The 24,447-nt window shown below is 37.9% G+C and overlaps 1 protein-coding gene across 2 annotated transcripts in view; it reads right to left on the reverse strand.

Annotated features, from left to right (window-relative positions):
• Positions 1-13,348, reverse strand: part of LRRC28 (leucine rich repeat containing 28) — a 56,453-nt gene extending 43,105 nt beyond the window's left edge. Inside the window, exons 1-5 of one of the 2 annotated variants that reach the window (XM_085308621.1) lie at positions 13,274-13,348; positions 10,850-11,078; positions 6,567-6,607; positions 3,867-3,904; positions 2,969-3,106 (exon numbers count right to left, since the gene is read on the reverse strand). In XM_085308621.1, coding sequence (XP_085164747.1) covers positions 2,969-3,106; positions 3,867-3,904; positions 6,567-6,607; positions 10,850-11,017 — 385 coding nt within the window. In that variant the 5' untranslated portion in view covers positions 11,018-11,078; positions 13,274-13,348. Of the gene's footprint in view, positions 1-2,968; positions 3,107-3,866; positions 3,905-6,566; positions 6,608-10,849; positions 11,079-12,704; positions 12,782-13,273 lie in introns of those variants that run through there. The other variant, XM_085308622.1, reaches the window with a different exon arrangement.
• Positions 13,349-24,447: the final 11,099 nt, after the last annotated feature.

The following is a 24,447-nucleotide window of genomic DNA, read 5'->3' on the forward strand; positions in this document are numbered from 1 at the left end:
GCTACGGTTTTCCTTTAATGTCTCAGGCACTAAGCTCAACCTTTATTAGGGATTGAAGAACGCCTACAATCAGATTTAAGAAATAATTCTTTAAAACGCTTTATTAAACATATTATTTCATTTGTTTTTAAAAAGAGTTACGTTAGATTTCTGTAAGGCAAATCTTAAACACCAAATGTTAAAAGCACAACTGTGGAACAAAAAATTAAAAATGGTTAATGAATCAACATATGCTATTATTTGCATTATTTATTTCAGTTCTGAATCAACCACAGTTAAGTAAGAGCAGGTACAACAAAGAATCATTCTTTAAGTATGTAGTGCAATAGGGAAATGCCATCAAGAGTCTAAATACCCAAGAACTTTTACCATCCAACTGTTCGGCAGTTTTAATAAAGAAATTTTGTATCTGTTCATTAAGGATACTGCTAAAAAGAGAGTATTACCCTCCTAGATCTCCACATAGTTTCAACAGAAACTGAGGGGGCTGAAAATACCTAGCACTGAGAAGGGAGAGAGAAGAGGAATGACACGTCAACAGCAATGGAATAAGTATTTTATCGGTGACATCACTATGCTGCAGGTTGGCCTATCTGTTTACATAAGGTGAATAATGATCAGCTTTTCTTAACTGGATCCTCTACTGTGATCTATACTTCACTGCCCATTTGTGTTATCTGTGTAGGACTAAGTCAGGGGTAAAATGATGGTACCGACTTTTGAAAGGTTACTTCCACAAGTGCCCATTGCCTACACCTAAAGCTACTATATTGTTTTTTTTTATATTCCATCAAGCTGTATTTGCAGAAGCTAAGTTATACCTTAAACAGTTACTTAATATTTTATAAATTACTAAGAGGAATGAAGAGTTGTCTTTCCTAGCAATGCACTGCGATGCAGTATCCACCATAAGGAAAGAAGCTAATAATGACACATAGTAAAATAATGTATTGCAGTGTAATTACAACTCAGTCTGCTTTATTTTATTAACTTTGCTAGTTTTCCTGACAGAATGCTATTTAACATCTTATTATGAAAATTCATACCACTGTAATTGAAGATAAAAATATTTCCAACAAGACAGCAAAACTTAATATTTTTCCTCTATTTTTTCAATTGATGAAATATATTTTTATACCTTAACATTTTGTTATAAAGAGATTTTTAAAATATCGCCACAATTTTACAAAGAAAAGACTATGAAAATATCCTTGGAAGCCTGCATCAGGAAGCACTAAGTTTAGGAAACACATAATGCAATAGTTTAGCTGCACAAAATCTTTCACTGATGCTAAAGTTATCTTGCTCAGATCAGTAACTCACAAGCTCAGTCATGGTGACAGTGACAGCACCTGAACAGATAGGATTAGTAATGACAGCAATAATGGCGCATATATATATATATATATATATATATATATATATATATAAATAAAATAACTGATAGTACACTACCAGCAATACAGACTGGATACCACTGGGTTCCTTTGATTTAAAAGTAGGTAACAGTAGAATTACTTCCAAACATGTGAAACTTTCAGGTACACAGAACTCTAAATGCACTTACGCATGATGCTTAGCATCAAGTTTTCTTCAGGAGAAAATAAACGCAGCTTGCCTATGCAGCTAATACCAGTTCCTAATCAAATGTGGTAGACTCACGATCAACTCTTCAGTAATGTAAATTATCCTTTTGAAAGTAGTCTTTTTTGGAACCTTTTAAAGTTAATGTGTGAAGTTTTGCAAAAATGTGTCACTTTTCCTTTGAACAAATCTTTCTTTCATGGTACAGCACCATAAGGTAAATTATCTTTGAGGAACATAAAGCTCACTCAAGTCACTTTTCTTTTGAATGCAGGACATCTAAAAATTGATGGAAATTTTACTGGCCTTGGGTCATAATGCTTAACAGGTTTATCTAATTTCATTCCAGGGGATTTACATAGTCATATAGAATTTTTTCTTTCCGATCATAATCATTCTTTGAATTGTTCTACAAGGCTTATTATGCCACAAAAAGTACAAGGAAAGGACAGCTCAATTTCTGCACCCAAAACTTCAAGGAACAATTGCTGTATTTTTCTTAAGAATATACAATGTGGACTTACAAACACATGAAGGTCACATTGAAAATTTATTTAAAATTAGAGCCAAAAGCTAATCCTGTTAGACTAAGTTAGTCTAGTTTTTTTGAATTGCTGACCTTACATTTTATCATCTATACAGATCAGAAAACAAATACCCAAAGCAAAATTTAAGCAACAAAAAAATCATCATCATTGTCATCTCCTCATCTGGAAGAATAGATAGGAGATGAAAGAAGGGGAATCAGTTACTTTTGCTTATCAAAGTATTTAGAAGACAAAAAAAAAAGTCATGAAAACCTGCCTACGGCCAACTTTTTGACTTTGCGTCACATTTACTTTGAATAAATTTTGCTTTTTTATTATAAACTATTAAGACCAACATTTGTTATCTGATGTCACAGTGAGGTAGAATTGCCAGAGGAAAGCCTACTGGATACATGTTTTTTTATGATACACAAATAAGGGGTTATTTGGCTAAAAGATAGAGAGGAAAGACTGGAATCCTCTATATTTTGATAAGATGATGTTTGTTCTAATTTTACAAAATTATGTTTGTCATTAGCATTTCGTGTTTTCTCAAAGAGGTTCAACATTTTCTTGATACAATGGTCAAGACTGTTAAATAGATGCACCTTTTCCTTCAGAACCATTTTTCAGGACTTTTCTTTACCTCAAATCCATACAGCATGGCTTACTATTTTTAAAGTACAGAGTGTATATAACACAACATAGTATAATAGCAATCCCTGACTGGTCTTTAAAGGCAAGCTGTACCATGCTTCAGCTGCAAGACAAGAAAAAAAAAATAGAGCAAATGACTGTGCAAATTAAGTTCAAATTGAATTTGTCATTGTTCCAATCCCTCGCACATTTGTACTTACCTGCAGGTAAATATTTCAGCTGGTTGTTAGCCAAGCGAAGATGACGTAAAGATCTCAGGCGGCCAATCTCTGGGCATACAATTTCGAGGGCATTATCACTTAGGTCCAAAAACTGCAGTTTAACGAGGGAGCCAATGGCTTGTGAGAGAACAGATTAAAACATGAATGTGACCCGAGAGTAATGTTAAAATCTTAATAGGACCAGGAGAGGATAAAAAGCCACAGTACCTAACACCTGCATCTGAGCAGACTATGATGTATTAAAGTCAGTCTCATAACTGAATGAGAGAGTTTATGGAAACGCATATTTAGCCAACAAACAGTACTGCTGGCAACGATGGGGAGAAAAAAAAGGAAGTTATATACAGGATATTCCCACTTCTATATTTTCCTTGGAAAATTCTGCCCTAAAATCACTTTTTCAATTCCTTTGTTATCAGTCTATCCAAATTACGTATTTAGACAGAGTTTCAAGTGCTTTTCTGATGCTGGACACACAACTCTACAGTCAGTGCAAGGAAAAGGAGCTAGTATACGTTCTTGATACTTCAGGTTCCAAATGTTTCACGAACAAAAGCAGTAGAGTATTCTATGTGGTAACTGTCTCAAAGTAGAAGACACTCTGGAGTTTTGTTTCTGTAGATGAGTGCCATTTAGCCTTTTCACTTTCTGCAATTAGAACTAAAGCAAAGAGCATTTAGGTGCATTTGAGAACTCATTAAAAGAATTTAACATAACATAAACAAAGATATTATTGACCAAGAGCTACATGGGTATATTTCGTATGAAAATCTTTAATGTTTTATGGGAAAACAAAGGAAAAAATATGCCTCTTCAAAGAAGAAAAATTAATATTTTATAATTCCTGCCACTTATTGTGAGCTGGTAGGTTACTTACCTTCAGGTACAACAACTATGTTATTTGAATGAAGGTACCTAAGGGGAGGAGAAAAGAGCAGAGGATACCAGCTGTTACCCTCAAGGACTTCTGCTACATAATCAGTTTGCAAAAATATCTAATTTCAGATTGAAAGAAAAAAGCACCCTCAAAGCCATTGTTCTCTAGGACCACAAAAGCTGTGAAAATTGAACAAACTGGCAACAGACAGGCACTTAAATTTCACTTAGCTTATTAAATCATTTTCATTTCAAAACAATACACAATTACTTGAAACAAAACATTCAGTTTCAACAAAAGTGGGCTTAAGTTTTGAAAACTGTAAGAAAACAAGATGGTAAAAGAATAAAGCAGACAGAACCATCAAAATGAATCATATTTTAATCACAGGTTATTTCATACTAAATGCACAGTAAGCAAAAATCCCAAACCCTCACAAGTCAATCATGAACACCTTTCYCCGTATATAAAAAAAATTCTCATGCCTTAACTGACTGCAGAGACAAACATGATCTACTCATCATAACTGGGTTTTTCAAACCTAGGGCACATTTTTGAAAATGAAAATCCAGTCATGCAGATAATCATTAGTAAGTGCTGATGGGGACCTGATCTCTCACTAAGAATACTCAGCACCCTCTAGTGGAGCATGTCCAGCACTACTGTTAACATAAGAACAGATGACACACATTTTAGTTTTGATGACCAAAACAGACATTGCTACAAATAAATGAAAGGGCCCTGTAACAAATGAYAGTAACCAAATTTTCAAATATTGGTATCTATTTGTAAAGGAATATTGAGTACTAATGCCCAAATGTTTAAGTACACACAGAACGATTTGCACAGCCCAGTTTTCCCCATTCTATTCAAACAGCATTTCCAAAAGCAGGAGCCTTTGTGGGGAGACAGAGGCAAACAAGGTTATAAATAAATAAATAAATAAATTCAGCTGCTTTTAACAGCCAAGCTTTTTTCATTAAAAATTGCAGAAAAATATTCAAAGCATTGTTTAAAAAGTAGCAAACACAAGGATAGCTGATATGTTTATAGAACTCCTTATATATAAGGTAAGGATGAAAATTTTCCTATTCTTTTCAGCTGCAGCTACTGAAAACTGTTGTGACCATTTCATGGATAGAAGCAATCTAAAAAAACGTGTATTATGAGGATTTTTATGTAAGAGTCACTGCATGAGGGACATACTATACAAAGAAATGCAGACCATAGTGAAGCTTTTAAAAGCATATGGTGAAATTGCAACAGATTTTCATTTGCTCAAAAATCAAGTTTGTCTTTCAAAGTTTAGAAATACTGTAACCAAGTGCTCTTTAAAATGAAATCTTTCTTCTCTCTTCACTTCTGTCAACAAAACAGCTCTTACTCTCTGATCAAAAACTGACTTGAGCTATTAGAACTACCTGAATTGCAGGGCAAGTTCAGTTCTCTCTAGACTACAAGAATGTACAGGTACAACTAAGCTTGCTGAACCATAATAATTAGGTCTACTGAATCCTGCATTATGGTGTTTGGAAGAGATTATTTTAAGAATCTATGACTTTAGGCAGGTTTTCCTAAAGGTGCCATCAGATAATATTGATATTTCCTGATGCCCCATGGCAAATCATTAAATACTAATTGTATCAAATATGAGAGTATTTTACTGCTTCAGAGCATATGCAGATTCTCAAGATTCAGGCATGATGAGACAAGATTGCCTCTCAAGCAAGTTGGAGACTGCAGTGACCTACAAAACAGTTCAATTATCTTGTGGTCGCATGTACCAGAAAGGTGCAGTTTCAAGGGCCAAATTAAGATGACAAGATCAGACAGCTGAATGTATTACGCTACTCAGATATATACCTCCTTGTTTCAAATATTCTACTACATGAACAAATGAATGGTCCATTAATTATTTAACTAAAAGGGAGTCAAATGAATTGTAAGGGAAAAAGAGGAAGTTCTTAAAAAACACAAAAACAAAAAACCCCAATCCTATTGTACAGGAAAATTAGAGCCTTAAAAGAGAAAAGGGGAAGGAGGAAACCACTGACTCGCGAGCTTACAACTCAAAGTTGATTTTCAAAATAATATAATTTATGTGACTCCATTCTTTGGGCAAGACTGGATAAACTATTTGCCTACAATAAACATCATTAAATGATTACTATCCCTACTTGCTCATTCCTGCTCCTATTTGACAATCTCTGACATGGTTCCAAAAAATTACTATTACAAACAGCAGGATTGAAGTCATACCACTAGTAGCTGAGGTGGAAATAAGCAAATAGGGATGGGTCAGAGGCAGTAACCTGTCACTCCAGCTCTGTGGCAGCCATCTGACCGTACTGTTTGGAGGTTCCAGTGACAACAGGTCTGTGATTAGTGTGACAACAGCATACACAGGACTTTTGGAGAAAGTTATTTTTCCTTAGCAGTGTAAGAACTTGCAAAACAGTTCTTGTTATACAATAAACAAGAAATAATATAAAAAATATTAACATGGGACTGAATACATCTGGATGTCCGTCCTAAAGAAAAAAAAAAAAACACACACACACACACAAAGAATGACCCTTCTCTCCAATAAAACTGTTCACTTTTAAGAGTATGTTATGTGTAAGCAATACATTCCAAAATTATTTTAAAATAAGATGCAGAAGCATAATAAAAATAATTAGAATTCCTACACAAACTCACAATTCCACGAGGTTTGGAAGCTTCTGTGCAAGGTTTTCTGGCTGAAAAAGAGTTAGAGATTTTTTTAGGTTTAAAAACAAAACCTAGCCACACACACATTGTGTGCCCAACTCATTTTAATAACCATGCTAAAACATGTTAGCAGCTAGGCACAAAGAACTGCAACAAGGAACCTGTACACAATGCCCCATTTCCAAATCCCCACATATATCCCAGATTGTACTGATGAGAAATACCAAGGATGAGCAATTCATTACTGGAACTGAACTACAGCCTAGAAATTACATTAATGTGTCCTCAAGCAAATGGTAGTCTCTTTTGAGGCTGAAAAGATGGATTACCATAACCTTACTTTAGAAAATACATTAAAATAACTGAGTTAGTGAAAGCAGAGAGACTGCTAAGAAGCTGCTGTGAGATTTAAGGTGGAACAGAAACTATACAAGATATCTAACTACATAGCTTGTTTTATTTTGTATTGCTGGTAAATTGGGAAATGATCTAGATTGTTTGTGTAGCCCGTCAAACTAGATTTCATATTTATGTATTATTTAGGCATATCATTTTCTATCTCTTAACTGATCCCTGGCTGGCATTTATAACCATGAACAAATACCACAAAACTAGCTTGAGTTCTGAATCTCACGTTGATAATCATACTGGAAGTTATTCAAGGTTAAAACAGTTTCATTACTGAGGAAATCTACTTTAAACATAGACACGGTTTTATTAAAAAGTCCATTTTTAAAACTGTTTGCAATATACATATAAGCAGACAAACAAACCTGAAAGCAGTTCAATAACATGGTCAATTTCCCATTAAGAAATTCAGCAACTTCTATCAGTTAAGGTATATTCTCACATGAAATACTTAACTCTGTGGTTATAAATTCATTGTGGAGAAATATGCTAGCCTGAGATAGTAATGTCATATTATTCATCTGTAACAAAGATGTCACATTCTAGATCTGAGTACAAAAATTATTTTGTTTTTAACTAGGGAGCAGCAAATGATGACTCCAGAACAAATTAACCAGTTGCAAATGAACCAGTTGATGTCAAGACTCAAGAAACAAGCTATACCTAAGCAGCTGTTGCCACCTACTGGAAGGTTTTTTACAGTACATTTATCTTCTCTCAACAGCACATAATTTTATTTGATCAAAGGAAAAAGCTTAAGCTAGGAAAACATACAGAGTCCACAACTAGCTTGACCACACACACACACACACACACACACACACACACACAAAAATTAACTTAAAAGCAAAGAGAACCTGAAAAAAATCTCACTGTTGTCTGAAACCCTTCAACAGAGCAAAGATGCTAATCTGAAACATCCACAAACTATTTCCACATTACACCCGAACACTGTAAACACTGTATTCTTTTTTTTTTTTTTTTTTTGACTGTTTCATACTGTAAGAGAGCCAAGCTTATCTCTGAGCACCATAAGAATGATGGTTTGAGATGAGTTTATTTAATACAACATCCTACAATGAAATTAAGATCAAAAGACCAATACATTATCCATCCATTGAAAAGTAGAAGTCAGTGACATACAAACTCCAGTCTCTTTTGGTGACAGGACTACAAATAACAATGATAAATTAATCATCATTTCTGTCAATTTGAAGCAGCTTCCCTCCTGCTCACATCCATATGGCATTTTTGACAAAGTGAACCATGCTGATCTGTCTCAATTAGACACCAATACATGTAATTGGACACTAATACATATTCTGAGTTATTTAAGTTATAAATGACCGATTGTTTATGTGGCTAGATCACAGTTCTGACACTGCCATCAAGGCAAACTGTTACTTCCTTTTTCTGGATGGGGAAATGGGATTACTGGAAAGCTAATGCTAGAAGTCAAACATTAAATGAGGAAAGAGTGGAAGACTTGATCCTGGGCTACAGGTGGGTTATGCAGCTCCCTGATTCATTCATTATCTTATATTTCTCTATTATTTTCATCTTGTAAGGACAAAACTAAAATTTATTCTAAGGCAGGGTATACATAAAGGCTGACAGTTTACCTATGCCCAGACATTTTGTACMTTTTCATAGGAGTCATCCATCAAAGACTGGAATAATTTTACAAGAGCAAAGAGGAGCAAAAACTGATTCAGTCAATATTTCTCAAAACTCAGAAAGAAAGACCTCATGGGATAGAGAAGAAAGTACCACCTTACTTTATCAAAACTAATTCTGAACCATATTTCTTTATTTCAGTGATTGCCAATAATCTATATACAATTTGAAGGATATACGGATGAGGTAATGCTCATCATGTTGAATAGAATCAAAGCAGCACAAGACTGAAAGAGACATTAAAACCACATCTCCATATCACCTTCTGATGCAGAATCATCCCTCAAAGACGTCCGTACATTTTTCTCATTTAAGAGCCTCCAGCAGTTCTGGAGTAGTAGTATAGCAGTTCTCAGCTATTCTCAGCTGAGTTTCTTCTACATGTATCTAGCCATTTCTTTACTGAAACTGAGAGGATTACTTGACCTACCAGCTGTGGACATTTAAAAAGCAAAGTTCTTATAAAGAAATTGTTCTAAAAAAAAAAAAAAACAAAAAAACCACATACTGATGTTCCCCTCTGTGTTCCTCTCCTCCTCCTTCCATTTTTACCTCTCTCCATCTTCTCTTTTTGCAAGAGGAATTAACCTAAATCTCTCAACCTTTTCTCATAGCACATTCTCCAAAAATCATTTTTGCTGCTGCTTTCTAGATTCTTTCATACTTATGAAAAACATGAGTAAATTGGAACTCCGGATTGCAAACCTTACTCCAGCTTATGCTTGAATAGTACTCAAGCATTATTTCTATCAGCTTACAACAGAGACTGTGAACCACTTTATGTCCTCAAATGGCATTTGCCTTCTTTATAACATCCTGCTGACTTGCTCTATTTTGGTCTACTACACCTTACCATCTCTATTCTGCAGAATAGATGCTCAGTGAGTTATATTCAATTTTACATGTCTAGTTCTTAGAGATAGTGCTATGCATTTGAATGAAATTCCACCAAGTTATATTATGACCAATTTATCCAGACCTTTTTGAATGTTAATTCTCCGCTTCAAAGTGCCTGCAAATCATCTTGCCTACGTGTTATCCACATTTTAAGTACTCTTTCAGTTCTGCTATCCCATGCCTCGATGACAATTCTGAGCAGTATGGGATCAGAGTTGTCTCTCTCTACACAGAGCTCRTTTGTAATCAAGGTTAGTTACACCATATTTCACATCTATGGGCTGGCAGTATTAATAAATACTGAAAAGAAAAATAAAACTAAATTTTAACTGGTAAAATAATGTTTTGGTCTCTGATCTATAATTGCTTTAAGAAAAAAAGAAGGCTTTAACATAGACATACAGGAAAGTGATATGCAAACTTTTCATATCACTGTTTCATCTTTTGAGCAGTGCAAATTTCATGAGCCTAACACCACTAAATAATCACTGTATTTCAAGAAGTGTCAAAGCACAGCTGCCTACATTTTTCAGTAAGTTTTTAGTCATTTCTAATTTGTTACCATGAATCTTATGTGTCTATCAAATCATCGAGCCCAAGACTTGCCCAAAGTTTGCCAAAATATTTTTCTACAGTACATACAAACTTAAATGACTCATTTAAGAAAAGGCACGAAGACTTCAGAATTCTTCCAGCTTTTGCTCCATGAAGTGAAACCTTCATTGAAGAATTCTCAAGGAAGGAGGAAAGTGTGTGTATATACATATATATACATACACAATTTCAGCCCTGGTATTACTTTATTCAGGTTATCAATGGCACCTCACCACAGACACAAGCTTTCATAGGCACCTTACAAGCCAGCTTTGAATTAGTCCATGGGATTTACTGAGTTTTAAAATTAGACACACACCAAGGCAAATCTTGTTTAGCCTAATGAAGGAATGCAGACTAGACTACACAGTATCTCCTAACAATACAAAGGCCTAACACTGAGACTGTAAGCAAGATCTGTAACAGTGAAAAAAAAACAGAGCTTCAAAAGGTTAACTATAAAACAGGGCATAGACTTTCATTTATTACTCTACATTACCTATGCAACTCTGAACATAATGTAACCAGATACTTGATACCGATAACATGATACTTAAATTTCACAATGGCTGACACCATTCAGGATCAGATTTGCTAAAATATTACTTTTAAAAAAAATCATTTTTTTTCTGTTCCAAAATCAGAATTCCTAAAACATACAGAGAGTAAACATTACGATAAAGAGGTGGTCATACCAATGTGGTCAGGGAATTTCTTTTCATATAAAGTCTCTCCAAGTACTGCAACCCTTCATCTTTCAGTAACTCCAAAGGAAAGTGATGCAGATTTCGGTAATTTAAGAATAAGTTCTTGTGCCTTTCGAGCTTTGCCTCAGAGATTGTTTTACATAGTTCTGATGCCATGACTAATTCTGTTCCAAGCACCACATCTAGTGCACTGCATCTTCTGAAAGCAGACCCATTTCTAGGAGATAACAAGAAGGGGAAAAAAAACATCAAGTTTACACAATGCCTTCTTTCATGGTGTTAGTTATAACATATTATTGGATAATCTGTCCAAACACAGTAGTTCCTTCTAATAAATGAATAAAGAATGTAAAACTTCAACATTCAGTTTAGCTAAAGCGAGTCTTTGATTGTTTCCTGGATAAAATCATAGTGTGTTTTCAAACAGGCACTAACAAGATATTAAGGTATACATAATGCTCTTTTTTTCTTCCATTTTCCATGGACCCTTCAGGTAATACAGTCAAAGCTGGTATCACCAAAAAGTTCTCTCTGTTAATCATTATCAGATGCTCTACATCTACTCTATAAAGTGAGCTAAAAGAGGAACCCATTTACTAAGGGATCATAAAAAAATGCACAATTTTATCACAGAACTTCCTATCTTTAGCTGATTAAAATACCCTCCTGTAGCCTTTATGCCCGAATGACAAAAATGCTATGAAATTTTGGTACACTTTCCCATATAAAACTACAGGGAAAATTTTCAGTTGGAAGCTATTTTAGCTCATTCCCTTATTGAAGGAGAGATTTTTAATCATAACAGATATTAAAAGTAAAGATTCTCAGCTATCAACAACAAACCTATCTGATTATAAGGTAGTGCTTGTGAATTAAACTGCTTATCCACACACATACTGTGCATGTAAATCAAACTACCTTATCAGTTTCAGTAATTCTGCGATTTCCAGATAAGCAGCTTTTACCAACAATCTATGCCCTTCTGCAGGAACACAGCATTTAGTTTCTTAGAGCACTCCTAATCACAAGTTCAAGGTAGCATCGCGCAACCTCTTCTAGTCATCAGTTACCTCCAATTCAAGCAACGTTATGATCAGTTCTGTAAGCAGAAGTGCCAGTGTAACTTTGGTTAAAATGTATTCATATGAGAAGGACCACCACTATAACAAATAGCTGCCTCCATTAGACATCTTTAGGAGATAGGTTATAGACAGAGCACTTGCAACACACAAAAACTCTCTGAACTTATAAGTAGTTAAAAATAAGATTTCCCAATTCCCAATCTCACAACTGTGATTATTGTTAAAATAATAAAAGGAAAAAAAAATTAAAAAAAAATAAAGATTTTGAAGTTCATAGTCTGAGAGTATTTGAGTGCTACAACAGAAGAAATGATAAAAGAAAGCCCATCTTTCCCTGATAATAAGTGAAACAATTTTGGACACATTAACTGCTTGTGCGTGGATTCTGCCCCACTCTCTCAACTTCTTCCCTTTGAAAGCACAGCTTTTAGCTTTGATTTTTTTAATTAAAAGCTAAGAAAGCCATGAGACATACATAAATATCCAAGAGTGATCCTACATGTCCAGGTAAGCTATTTACATGTCCTGCACACATGGACTATTCTTATACAGCTGTAACTCTACACAGATACAAAGATCAGAATACACAAGCCCAGAAATGCAGAGGCCAGTCAAAACCCACTCTGTTTTGGCTCTTACTTCAAAGGAAATCTTCCCACTCACTTCCACAATCACCCAATTTTTTTTCCTCTAACTAATCTCCTTCCTGAGAGGAGACTCAACACTACCAAAAAGAAGCGGACACAATCACAGGCTCTGACCGAGCGGAGAAGGCGAGGACACACACACACGGTGATGATGGGGCTGCGAGGGCTCAGCTCACGCACGGGAGAAAACAACTGTTCCACAGAGGATGGAGAAGACAAAAACAAGCTCGCACGGTTGCGCGCATCCGCGAGCGGAAGCGAAGCGAAGCGAAGGCGTGCGAACAGGACACCGCCGGGAGGCTCGGGAGCCCGCCAGACCCGCGGGCCGTCCCGGCGGAGCGTCGACTGCTTGCTACCGCGGGGGAAATGCCTGCCCCAGGGAGGGAAAGGGGGCACGGAGGGAACGGTCTGCCCCAGGGAGCGAACGGCGGCACGGAGGGCACGGCCTGTCTCGGCAGCGGGCAGGGACCGGCCTGTCCCGGGCAGTGAGGGGACAACAGGGGCCGGCCGGTCCCGACGGGGGGAGAGTGGGGTCGCCACAGCCGCCGGGGGCGGGAAGCCTGTGGGGAGGGGGCGGGAGGCACCGCCGGGCGGGTGGGAAAGGGGCAGGGCTCGCGGGAGCTCCGCTGCGGGCGGGAGGGGCGCGGCCCGCCGGGGCAGCCCCGCGGGGCACGGTCACTCACCGGCGCCGCCGCCGCCGCCCGCCGCCGCCGGCCCAAGCACCCGGGGGCGGGACAGCGCCGCGCGAGACCGCGCGCGGCTCTCGCGAGACGGCCCGGCCGCAACGCCACCTCCCCCCACCATCCGCACCCGCGCGCCCGCCCCTCGCCCAATCATGCGGCTCTCTATCCCCCCCATAATACCGCTCACCCAATCAGAAGTTCTCCCGCCTCACGACCTCGGCTCCCGCCCTCAGCCAATGGGAAGGCGGCTTCTCTCAGCGTCTCGCGCGCCGGGGGCGTCGTTGCGGGGCACTGTCTCGCGCGCGGCCGTTGGAGGCGCGGCGCGCGGCGTTGCACCTGTGCGCCCGCCGCTGCCTTTCCCCCCGGCGGGTCTCCTCAGGGAGCGCGTAGGCTCCCATGCCTTCCCGGTGTTTGTGCGGCGCCAGGCACGGAGGGGCGAGGTGGCAGGGTCAGCAGGGCCGCTTCAGCCGTTGCCAGTCAGTGGGGGCAGGCCATCGCCTCAGCTGTGCACAGCTGCAACCCCGGCACGCCAGCTCTTGAAGGAAAACATCACCTGCAGATAAAACTGGTGGTCAGAGACCATCTTCCCAGCCAAATTTAGGTATGACTGTAATGGAYGAGCGCTAGCTTTTATCTTCTGTGTCAAAAGACTAGGGCAGTCCTGCCTACAGCGTGTGCACAAGCATGCGCATTTTTATTCACAGTAGTTGGTCTGGTTAAAACAGATCTGTGGCAGCTCAACGTGTAAGCGGTTACATGTTGCTCAGTTCATTTTAATTTTAAATTTATTGTGATGTCCCAGTGCATAAATCCTGTCCTAGGGAAGGTCTCTGCTTTGTTAATGACAGCGAACTCCCTCAGAATATTTAGCGTTACTGGAGTTTACAACTTCTTTGCTGAAGATCAACCCCACAAGCTACCTTAAAAGGAATCCCAGCTAGAGAAATCCTCTTAAATTCCCCATAAACTTGTCTTAAACAGCAAGATTCATGTAGCATGTCTGCAGGAGTACCAAGAACCTGAACATAGAAGCTGAGTATCTTGCAGAAGTATTTCCTTTCATGTATATTCACAGCACTTTCACTTCAAGCAAAGCAACATGTAGAAAAAGCTTAAGATTTTTTTGTGCAGACTTGTGTAGCTCTTCTGGTCTAAACAAAGAACAAACATCCTGAATTAATTCATTTGTCATTTCCCTATACTTGGAAAGACATTAACTGATTCTGACAAGTGTACTATCTCAGTCTTACTTGCCACTTGCAATCTTTTATCAAGTGTTTTTTTCAGATAAATAGGCTGGACTTTGTTGAAATAATACAAGCTGAAATGATTTGCCCTTCAAAATTCTATATCTTCCCTATTTATCATATCATACTGCACACATTATTTCTTACTGCAGTCAATTGCACTTGTGTGTTTTTCTCAGCAGGATGTTAATTTTCAGGATGTAGCCTTCTTCTATACCACCATTGTTTTAAAAACAGCAATTACATCACACTTCTTAATGTCACTTCAGTCCCACATTATAAATGTCTGAGTTCAAAGTGTATTTCAGACCAACACAGAAATTGAATATGAGCACAGTTAGCTGTTAGCAACGCATTCCCATTTGGAGGGAATTCAGTGATGGGTCAAACCTAAAGTTCTTACCCAGGAAATGAGGTCATTGGTCTGGACAGAAGCATAGCGTGGGGGAGAAAGCAGTTTCTGCCACTAAAGTACAGATGGTAAGGATGAAGCTTTCCCTTGAGAAACTACTCCTGTCATAGCCGGGATACTTAATTTGTTTATTTATACATATGTTGTAATGCTGTTCTGGTTTCATTTGGGGTCAATAACATGGATAGAGATAAGACTGCTGCATGCTGCTTTTTTGGGGAACAGATTTTTGTCTGTTTCTTCTCTGCTCACACAACCAAAAGAGGTAGAGATCAGAGCAATAATTAAGTGTCTTTGGTCCCTTTTTGTCATGAGAACAGATYTAACTGAGTGCTGCAGGAGCAGTTTAGAATCACTGAAACAATTAAGGGYGTTAATGATATGTAATAGGTATTGAGGTGGTCAATATTTCAGTGGGGAGTTTTAAAACTGAAGATTTCAAAGTGCTGGGATTTTTAAATCCCTCTTTTGTTCTCTGAGTGAGAAGGTCCTACTAGCAGTATTCTAAAATGTCTTCTCTGACTTGCAAGTAAGAAGTGATATGCTTATGATTCCCTACAGGCTACTTTCCGATGGGCAGAAGAGTCTTTGTGAAATGAGGTGAACTGTTCTTCACCAAGACAAACAACCAACCTTACCACTTCAACTGTATTACATTTTTGTGACCTGTTCCAGAACTGTATCAGATTCATACAGGTCAGTGCCAGTTACCTCATTGCTTTATGGTGTCCACAGGAATTCCCAATCTGTTGCAAGTGTTCACACATCACTTCATCCTATGTCTACCCTACTGAAGCAGTCATTCAGGTTTCTCTATTGGCTCGAGTAGCTCACAGTCGTCACATCCTATCATTCTCAAGTCCGTTTTTTCTTTCCTGATTGATGCCATCAGAGTCCCCAGGCTTATGTCACCAAACCATGCAGCACTTCTAGAAAGCGCTGATCTCTGTGACCTGAAAGCCGATATCTGAAGTTTTTATCCTGCCCAGCACAGGTGTAAAGTCTTGCGTGTGTAGTCAGAAGGCTAAAAATGATAAGCAGAACAGTGAGTGTTGGAACCTGATCCTCTGCTGCAGGGAGTGTTACTTCACAGTTGCCAAGTCATTCCTAATTAGAAAGTGAGACTAGTGGGAAGCCCTTCACTAAGTATATTGTTGCTCTTTTTTTACCCTAACCTGCTTCTTTTTAATTTTGTGCTTGTGAGAGCAATAAAGAGAGAGGCTTGAGGTTTACATCTTCTCAGAAGGGTGCCTGATCTCACTTGCGCCCACATAAACAAATGATGAAACTTGTACTGAAGTGCAACAACTTTGTAGAAGTAGATATATTTATATAATTTCCGGTTGCCSGTGTCGTGAAGACCCACCTTCATCAGTTGGTCAGCTGGAAGAAGTCCAGTAACTGAGGTAAGTGGGCACAGCTCCATCAGTCATTTCTCTGATTGTGCCAAAGTTATGCAATCCAACTGAATATAGCTTGAATAAAGATGGATCATGATATGTTACCAGATTTATTACATAAGGTAGTCACCTTTTGGAGCCTAGCAATGTCAGGAAGATGCAAACGGATTTAGCTCTAGACTATATAGCAAGGTTGTATGCAACCATTTTCTTTTGCTTTGCTTTGGTAAGACTGGTAGAAACATGAATAAAWTTTTTTTTTTAATTGAGGTTTTGTGACAAGATGTATAGCTCTGAATTTTGGAGAATTAGGAGGTCCAAAATGTCTTACTGAGCTTTTGAACTTCTAGTTCTGAACATTTTGAGGTTCAGCCTCCCTAATAATAATGGGTTTTCCATCTTTTCCAGCCAGTATTGTGAATACGATTTATACTGAATCATGCACATTAAATTAGATATTGTAAACTTGGAGTCTAATATTCCAAACATTCACTAACCAGCCAAACAAAGGTCAGTTTTATAAGTGGGAAACTATAGTGTGACTGATTAGTGGCAGGAAAAGACTGTTTCTCCTTTACTGCCAGATAGCACATGTTAAAGCTTATACTCTCTAGCATGTTAACAGGTGCTATTAGACAGGTTTTCTTGGACATCGCTATATTCTGAGAATTACAGTCCAGCAAACATCTGTCACTAAACTGGAGGCCATGCAGTTATGCTTGGTACAAGGAAGAGCCATAGGCTGGAGGAATCACCTAGGCACACAATAGCAGCCAACAATTTCAGCCTTCTTTAGCTTCTGTTTGCTGAAATATTGGTGTGGGTTAGATTGTTAGTATATGACATGTACTAATGTGGAAGGCAGTAATGATGCAATAGACTGTTAAAGCTGTCAGACCTAGCAGCCAGAGAAAGATTTTTCCATGGTCAGGAGGAAGAAGTCACTTAATGATAACTTACAAGGCTGTTTGAAACTGTCCGGGAAAATGCCAGAGCTCTCCCTTAGAGGGCAGGATTCCAGTATGGGGGCTCACTGTCCTTTTGTCCCCTGCTTGTCTGTAGAAAATTACCTAACTTCAGAAGTACTTAATGTAAATCAGTACATGATTACATTTTTCTGCTTTCAGAGACAATAAGGGTGTTTTTTTTCCTCACAAGGGAAAACTAGCCTTTTATGAGAACTAGTTACTTTTATTTTTCTTCTAATAAAAGTTAAGGATCTTATGTCATCACTGGGTCCACAAATTGAGACTTTAAGAAACAAACTTTTCTGCATTCCTGGAGACACAATATGTGCTATGGTTTGATTATCACTACTAAGAATTTTAGTTTGCATTTTTTCTTCCAGAATTTCATATCTATTAATTCTACTTATTTATGTTTTCATTTTGCAATATCTTAGATAAAGCGTTTTTGGTATACACAGCTTTCATATACACAGTGATACAAGATCTCAATTAGTATAGATTTGAAAATTTAAGATCTATTGCTTTCAACAGTTTTTTTTTATTATGCATACCTTCAATGATTTGTTTCTTACATCATTTAGAAAAAAAATCACTAGAAGATTCTTTTTACTGATGCCAAAAAAAATTTGTTGTCTAAAGGATCTTAAGACTAACCTCCAGTTAGTAATTTTGGTGTGGTAGCAAAGCTCTGTTATTTGAGTGTAACAAAACTAGAGTTACTCATTACAGTACTGGTATCTTTTAATCCTAAGCCTTTGCTTACAAAACTCTGGGTTCTGCAGCAGTACCCAAAACTGGAAGGCAGATGGAGCTCTTGTATGACAAGTGCGAACAGTGCATTATTTAATGTTTAGGCATCATCCACCTTTAGTCATCTTTTTATTAATTTATTTAGCATGTATTTATTAGACATTAACCAACTCCCTCTTCAATCTAGTTTGTCTCAATGACACAGTAATTCTAAGGAAAAAGCTTAAGTGCCCTAATTTGAAAGAAAGTTACTTGCATTACATAGTTCATTGAGTAGTTCAAGTCAAGTTTGAACAAAATAGAAGCTTTTTAAACATGTCTCTCTCTAATTTGGGTTGAGGTCGTTATTCAAGGGAAATTTCCTGATACTTGCATTGATTATGCTGTGGAATGGATTTCCAAAGAGATAATAGAAAGTACTAGTAATTTGGACAAAACCGTGATTTGAATGGAACAGCCCTAACAGGGAATAGGCGCGCAGTGGATTTTGACCCTGATCATGCAGTCTCTGCTCATTCCCATGGATATAATTAGTCTCGAATGGAAAAATAACAATGCATCACTGAACCAAATTCCTCTGTTAATGCAATACCAGATATAACAATAGGCTGAATCAACTTTCCTGCCACAGCTCCATCAGGGAATCTTAATAGGGGACTGCCACAAGGYAACAAACTCAACCAGCTCTCCATGGCTCAGTTATTTGTTAGCCTTTTTTTAAAGACTACCATATAAATAGCTGATACAGGGATTTTTAATGCAATCCCTTGTTGACTCCCCAAAGCTTCCAAATTAATTTCAATTGACGAAGCATTATTTTTCAGCTTACTGACCTTGCTATCTGTCATATACGCATTAATCAATAACATTTGTTATCTTTTGGATTTCACTTTATCATAATCCTTAAATTTGACTGATTTCATTGAATTAAAGCCACTTATACTTAGAATATTATCCACAGAATTTTCCTTCATTTTTAACCCAAGAAGTAATAAACCTTAGATTTAAGTAGCACATGGATGTTTTTGAGTTCCAGGCTGCAAATGGCATGAAATGTTCTTTGGTCTATTTTTATATGACCTCAATAATATTATTTTTTATACTGCCCTCTGCTGTCGTTGAGGCTGTGCAATGTTTTTTTTCTCCTTCTTGGCCCAAGATCTGCTTTCTTTTTACCTTTGTGGCACTTACTTCGAATTCTATTTACAGATTTGCAGAGATCTGCAGTAGTTGTTAAAAGCTTCCTGAGTATTTCTAATGATTGATTGGAGTCAGAGCAAAATTTGTTATTTATTTACCTGAAAGCAGTGGGTTTAATGTTATTTTAAAACTGTTGCTACTTTCAGATATCAAACTTATGCCAGTTCTTTAATCTGATACCACTGTTGCTGCCTGATGTTTTTTTTCCATCTCCTCTCTTAGCCCTTTATTTTTCTGAAAGAGAAGTCCCATGCTCTTCTCTGTATCAGAATGAAAACACATTTTGTAGAGAGATTCAATGTGAACAGTAGAAATTCATCATTCCTATAAATTTACTTTAAAAATAAGCTAAAATATTGAATTTTTATACTCTGCCCACACGGTTCCATAATTTCAGTACATATAAGCTTGAAAGGGAAGTCTGCCCCACTTGCTTTTTAATTAATACACATACTTAAAACAACGTATTTTCATGTCTTTATGAAAGGTTTGTATTTCTTATGGAAAAGTTTAAGGTGCCAAAAATCTTAGTTGTGTAAGAGTGACCACTTCTGTGATTTTATTCTACTGTTCATATCAGGACAGTGTTAACTCTGTGGCCTGTTACATTATGACAGAAACGAGGCAGGTGGTGAGCTATTTTTCATTCCAGAGGAATATAAATAGTGAAGGGGGGAAGTATGGTGTATACACAGGCCTTTGATTTATGCAAGCATGTTGTGGAACCTGTTATAGTAAAATTAGATGTAGAAAACTTATGTACCTGAGCCCAGTAGGACGTTTGCTTGTGGAGAACTTTCAGGGTTCCTCCTTCTCCCATAAACCATCCCTGTGGTTACAGCTAAGGTCCAACCTTCCTTGTTGGTGGACACACTAGGAATCGTATGACCAGGTGTTCCACGTGCTGGGCAGGGGGATAGTCTATAGGTAGCTTCTTGTTAAATGCAGAACTTTCAGCTGCAATGAGAGTTTTTGAGAGCAAACCAGGAGAGGCAAAGAGAATGGATATTTGTTTTCTTATTATGCTCTGTGTATCATTTCAGAAATATTTAAACACTTTGTGAGTGAAAAGTCCAGCAGCCAAAATTTGAGCTAAAGCAGATAATGGAAGTCACAATAAGGCATAGTTGACTGGAGGTGGTTCTAAGGTAGTGGACAATGTATCAGTCATGTAGTAATGACTTACTACTTAGCATAGGTAGGGTTTTTTTAGTCCTCACCTCCTTCCTCCCATCCCTTCATCGTTTTTCTAGCCCTTCACTGGACTTGCTGCTGTATGTCTATGTCTATCTTGTACTGGGGAGCCCAGCACTGGACCAAGCTCTGCAAATGTGGTCTCATCGGTGCTGAGTAGAGGGGAAAGATCACTTCCCTCAACCTGCTGGCAACGCTTTSCCTGATGCAGCCCAGGATACTGTKGGCCATCCTTGCCATGAGAGTGCCTTGCTGACCCATGTTCAACTTACTGCCTCCCAGGATTCCCAGATCCTTCTCTGCAAAGCTACTCTGCAGCTAGTCAGCCCCCAGCATTGGGTAATTCCTCCCTGAGTGCAGGACTTTGCACTTCTCTGCATTGAACTTCATGAGGTTTCTCTCTGCCCATTTCTTCAGCTTGTCAGGGTCCCTCCAAATAGCAGTGGAAAAGCGACTGTGTATTAGACACTTCTCCTAGTTCTGCATCAACTGCAAACTTGCTGAGGGTGCCTGTGGTCCCATCGTACAGGTCATTAATGCAGATGTTAAACAATACTCACTTCAGTATCTACCTGTGATTGGTTTCCAGTTGGACTTGGTGCCACTGATCACAACCCTCTGAGCCGAGGAGTTCAGCCAGTTTTCAATTTGCCATACTGACCACTTACCTAGCCTGCATTTCATCAGCTTGTACATGAAGATGTTATGGAAGAGAGTGTCAAAAGCCTTACTAAAGTCAAGGTAAACAACATCTACTAAGGAGTCCCTTATAAAGGACTATGAGGTTGTTAAGTCAGGCTCAATGAGCTTAAATACACACTGAATATGCTTAGAACAGCTGTTCTGTAGTGAGTGATTGCACCTTTATACTGGCAATCCATAGACAGAGCTACACATTAGAGACAGCCCTACCAATACAGACTACAGAAGACCACAGCTATAAATTAGTTATCATCCTTAAATTAATACTTGTTTTCTTCATAAAACACAAGCCAGACAGATAACCACATACAAAACATTTACAAAATTTGGCTGCTGGAGAATACATGGCAGTCAGTGTACTAACATTGTTGTTCTTCTGTGTAAATGAAATGGATTTTTCATAGATAAGCTTTTGTGTCTGTCACATTTTACACTGCTTTGAATTGGTGGGTCACTAAGCAGTGCCACCTCAGTGAATTGCTGAGGGTCTCCTAGGACAATACAGGGAAGAAAACTAATTCAAAAGAAGCTCTGAACTCCTGTTTTTTTTTTTTTCTTTTTTGCTACAAGAATATAATGTCTGTATTTTAAAAGGCTACAGTCTGTCTTTTAAAGCCAAAAGCAGCTTTTCCCTTTCTCTGTTTTTCCCATTCTTCATTGAAATATGGAAAAAAACCAAAAATAAATAAGGATCTGAGTTTACCAATATTGTACTACATTTATGAATAGAAATATCTTTGGGCAAATACTGTTTCCTTGTATATTTCTGTCATCCTTATCAAATGTGTGTTTTGGCTATCACCTCTAAAAGATTTTTAGTCATTGCATTAAGCAAGTAATAACATTTTTTGTACTCCTTACCACAAGCACGCAAGAAATACTCAATTATCTTGTACCTGAGCAGGATTTTGCCCTACATAACAGACTAATTGCACTACTAAATGTTTGGAAGAATCAAGATTTAAAGAGGGACTTAATTCAGATTGAAATTCTAACAAGTATTTTGGTATCAATAGACAAAGGACAGGCATAACTTCAGGTTGCAGACTTGCACTACAAAGACTATTTGAACCCAAAACTTGTCTCAACATATACAAATACTTCTGTTGATCTCTCCATAGAAAGGTTCAATAATATATTTACATCTCAGACTTGGCTTATGTATCGGTCACTTTTTACTGTTCCTTAGGATGATCAGATGTCTATGAACCTTGAAACTGCTACAGCTTCATTCGTTACTTGGGCACTATTGAAGATCTATTCACTTTTCTATGCCCTGTTTCCCTCTTTAGTTTTCTTTTGGGATAAAAAACTTCCAAGATGAGGTTATTACTTTTTTAGTATTATTACTCTATGACTTTAACAATTCTATCCAACAAACAAAGGGACTATTCATTCAAGCTTTTATTCTYTTGACAGGTTCCAACTACATTCTAGAACGAAAACTAGAAAAATGAACATTTTTTCCCATTGCCTAAATAAAGGACACATGACCAAATCCTGCAGGCTAACATAAGCTAAACAAGAAAGCAGGAATCAGAGTGTATTGTTAAAGAAACATAGACTGATTCCAGATTTATCAATTATCTTACTGTTCTCTTACAGTTTTTTGAACACTCTGATTAGGCAGCTAAACAACCATCTGACACAAATTGCACAAATTTGATTTCTAAGCTACACAGGACTTTGCAGAGAAGTTAATTCCAATAGACAACCTCCCTGCTGCTGCTTTTATTGTAGACAGAATTTCTAAATAAGAAGAATTAAAGTAGGGAGAAACTTGATCTAAGTTAGTCCTGCTCGGAGCAGGGGGTCAGACCAGATGATCTCCTTATTTCTCTTGTGTACTAGCATTCTTGCTGCTATTATAACTAATGTGGTCATTGCTATAGCATTAATAAATTCTTGTTAGAGGTTGGGCACGACATCTTTGCAACAAATAGTGCTGAAATTTGAAAAAGCTGTTCAAGCTTTTGCTCTCAGGCCTTTCAGAACTCACCTAAGGTGAGGTCCCTCCCCAGATGGACCTCTCCCTTATTGTAGCTTGAGACTACCAACGAAATRAGAAACAGATCAGTCTGGATCTAGCAAACAGGTAGCTAAATGCATCACGGTTTGGCCTCTTCTTATGTTTTAAAATAACAGTCTAAATAGTCATAATATACCCTTCAGCAAGGGAAGAAAGACAGGAAACTGATAAGGTGCGTGATATTACAAAATGGGAGAGGCACACTTCCCTGGAAGATTAATGCGAAACAGTAGGCTGTCATTTAACAACATAGGTCAAGTTTGCATGGGTTGATGACAGGATAAGTTTTGTTTTCCTGAATAGGGGGGATAGGGGGCAGCTCTCAACAATTTTGCCATCCCTGTTACAGAGAAAGCTGTGTCAGTGAAGCAAGTAATGTTTTCCTGCTTCCAGTTGCAGGTGAACCCTCTCTGATCTCCTCGCCACATATATGTGATTTTCAAAGTAATGCAAGGTGATCATCAAATCCTTTGTGTTCGAAAATCTCCAAACCTTCTCCTTTAATTCTTCAAGGGAAGGACTGTACTGAAACAACAGGAAATAACTACTAAAGATTTTTTTTCCTGCAGAAAGACAAAGTCAAGGATCAATGCACTACAGCAATATTGAAAGATAAGAACAAAAAGGGAGAGGAGCAAAGTTTAGTAGATAAAGCATTGCAGCGTAAGTGCTTAGATGAGTCTCATAGTGCTCCAACCTCCGCTGCTGCCATAAAGTATTTCAGTTTGTTCAGAACCTGATGGAAGAGAGTTCAAAAAATACAGAGGGTTTAGCATGCAGGGGGAATTCACCTTTTCCAGGAAGTGTGAAAGTTAGGCCCTGAGTCTGCACTTCTCAGCCAGAAGCACCATCTTAAAGAGAACTAGCAGCAGATACCTGCTCTAAGGCACCTTGTTAAATTTAGTATTGTGGCTCCAAGTTAAGATACATAATTACATTCCTTCCCCTTCTTCAAGTGGTATTGTTATTTTTCAGTGTTTGTCATGGATTGTAACACAGCATTCTTGAGCACTATTGAACTGCTTATTTTCAATATTGGAAGAACAAGCATCTTTGCCCAGGTTATATACTAGTTTAAACCTGATTTTGAATCTGTCAGATTTAGAAGGTCTGTAATAAGTGGAAGATCAAGTGCCATTCATCTTGCTGATTAAGTCTCTCAAAATACTGCTGAGGTTCTGCTATTGTTGCAGTAAATATATTTTCCCCTGAATGACAGTAACTAAGGTAGGTAGGTAAGAAGGAATTTGCTGTTTTCCCTTCTGCTAAACA

This window comes from Rhea americana, unplaced genomic scaffold (genome assembly GCF_003343005.1).
Source record: "Rhea americana isolate MKP2758 unplaced genomic scaffold, rheAme1 scaffold_28, whole genome shotgun sequence".
NCBI lineage: Eukaryota > Metazoa > Chordata > Aves > Rheiformes > Rheidae > Rhea > Rhea americana.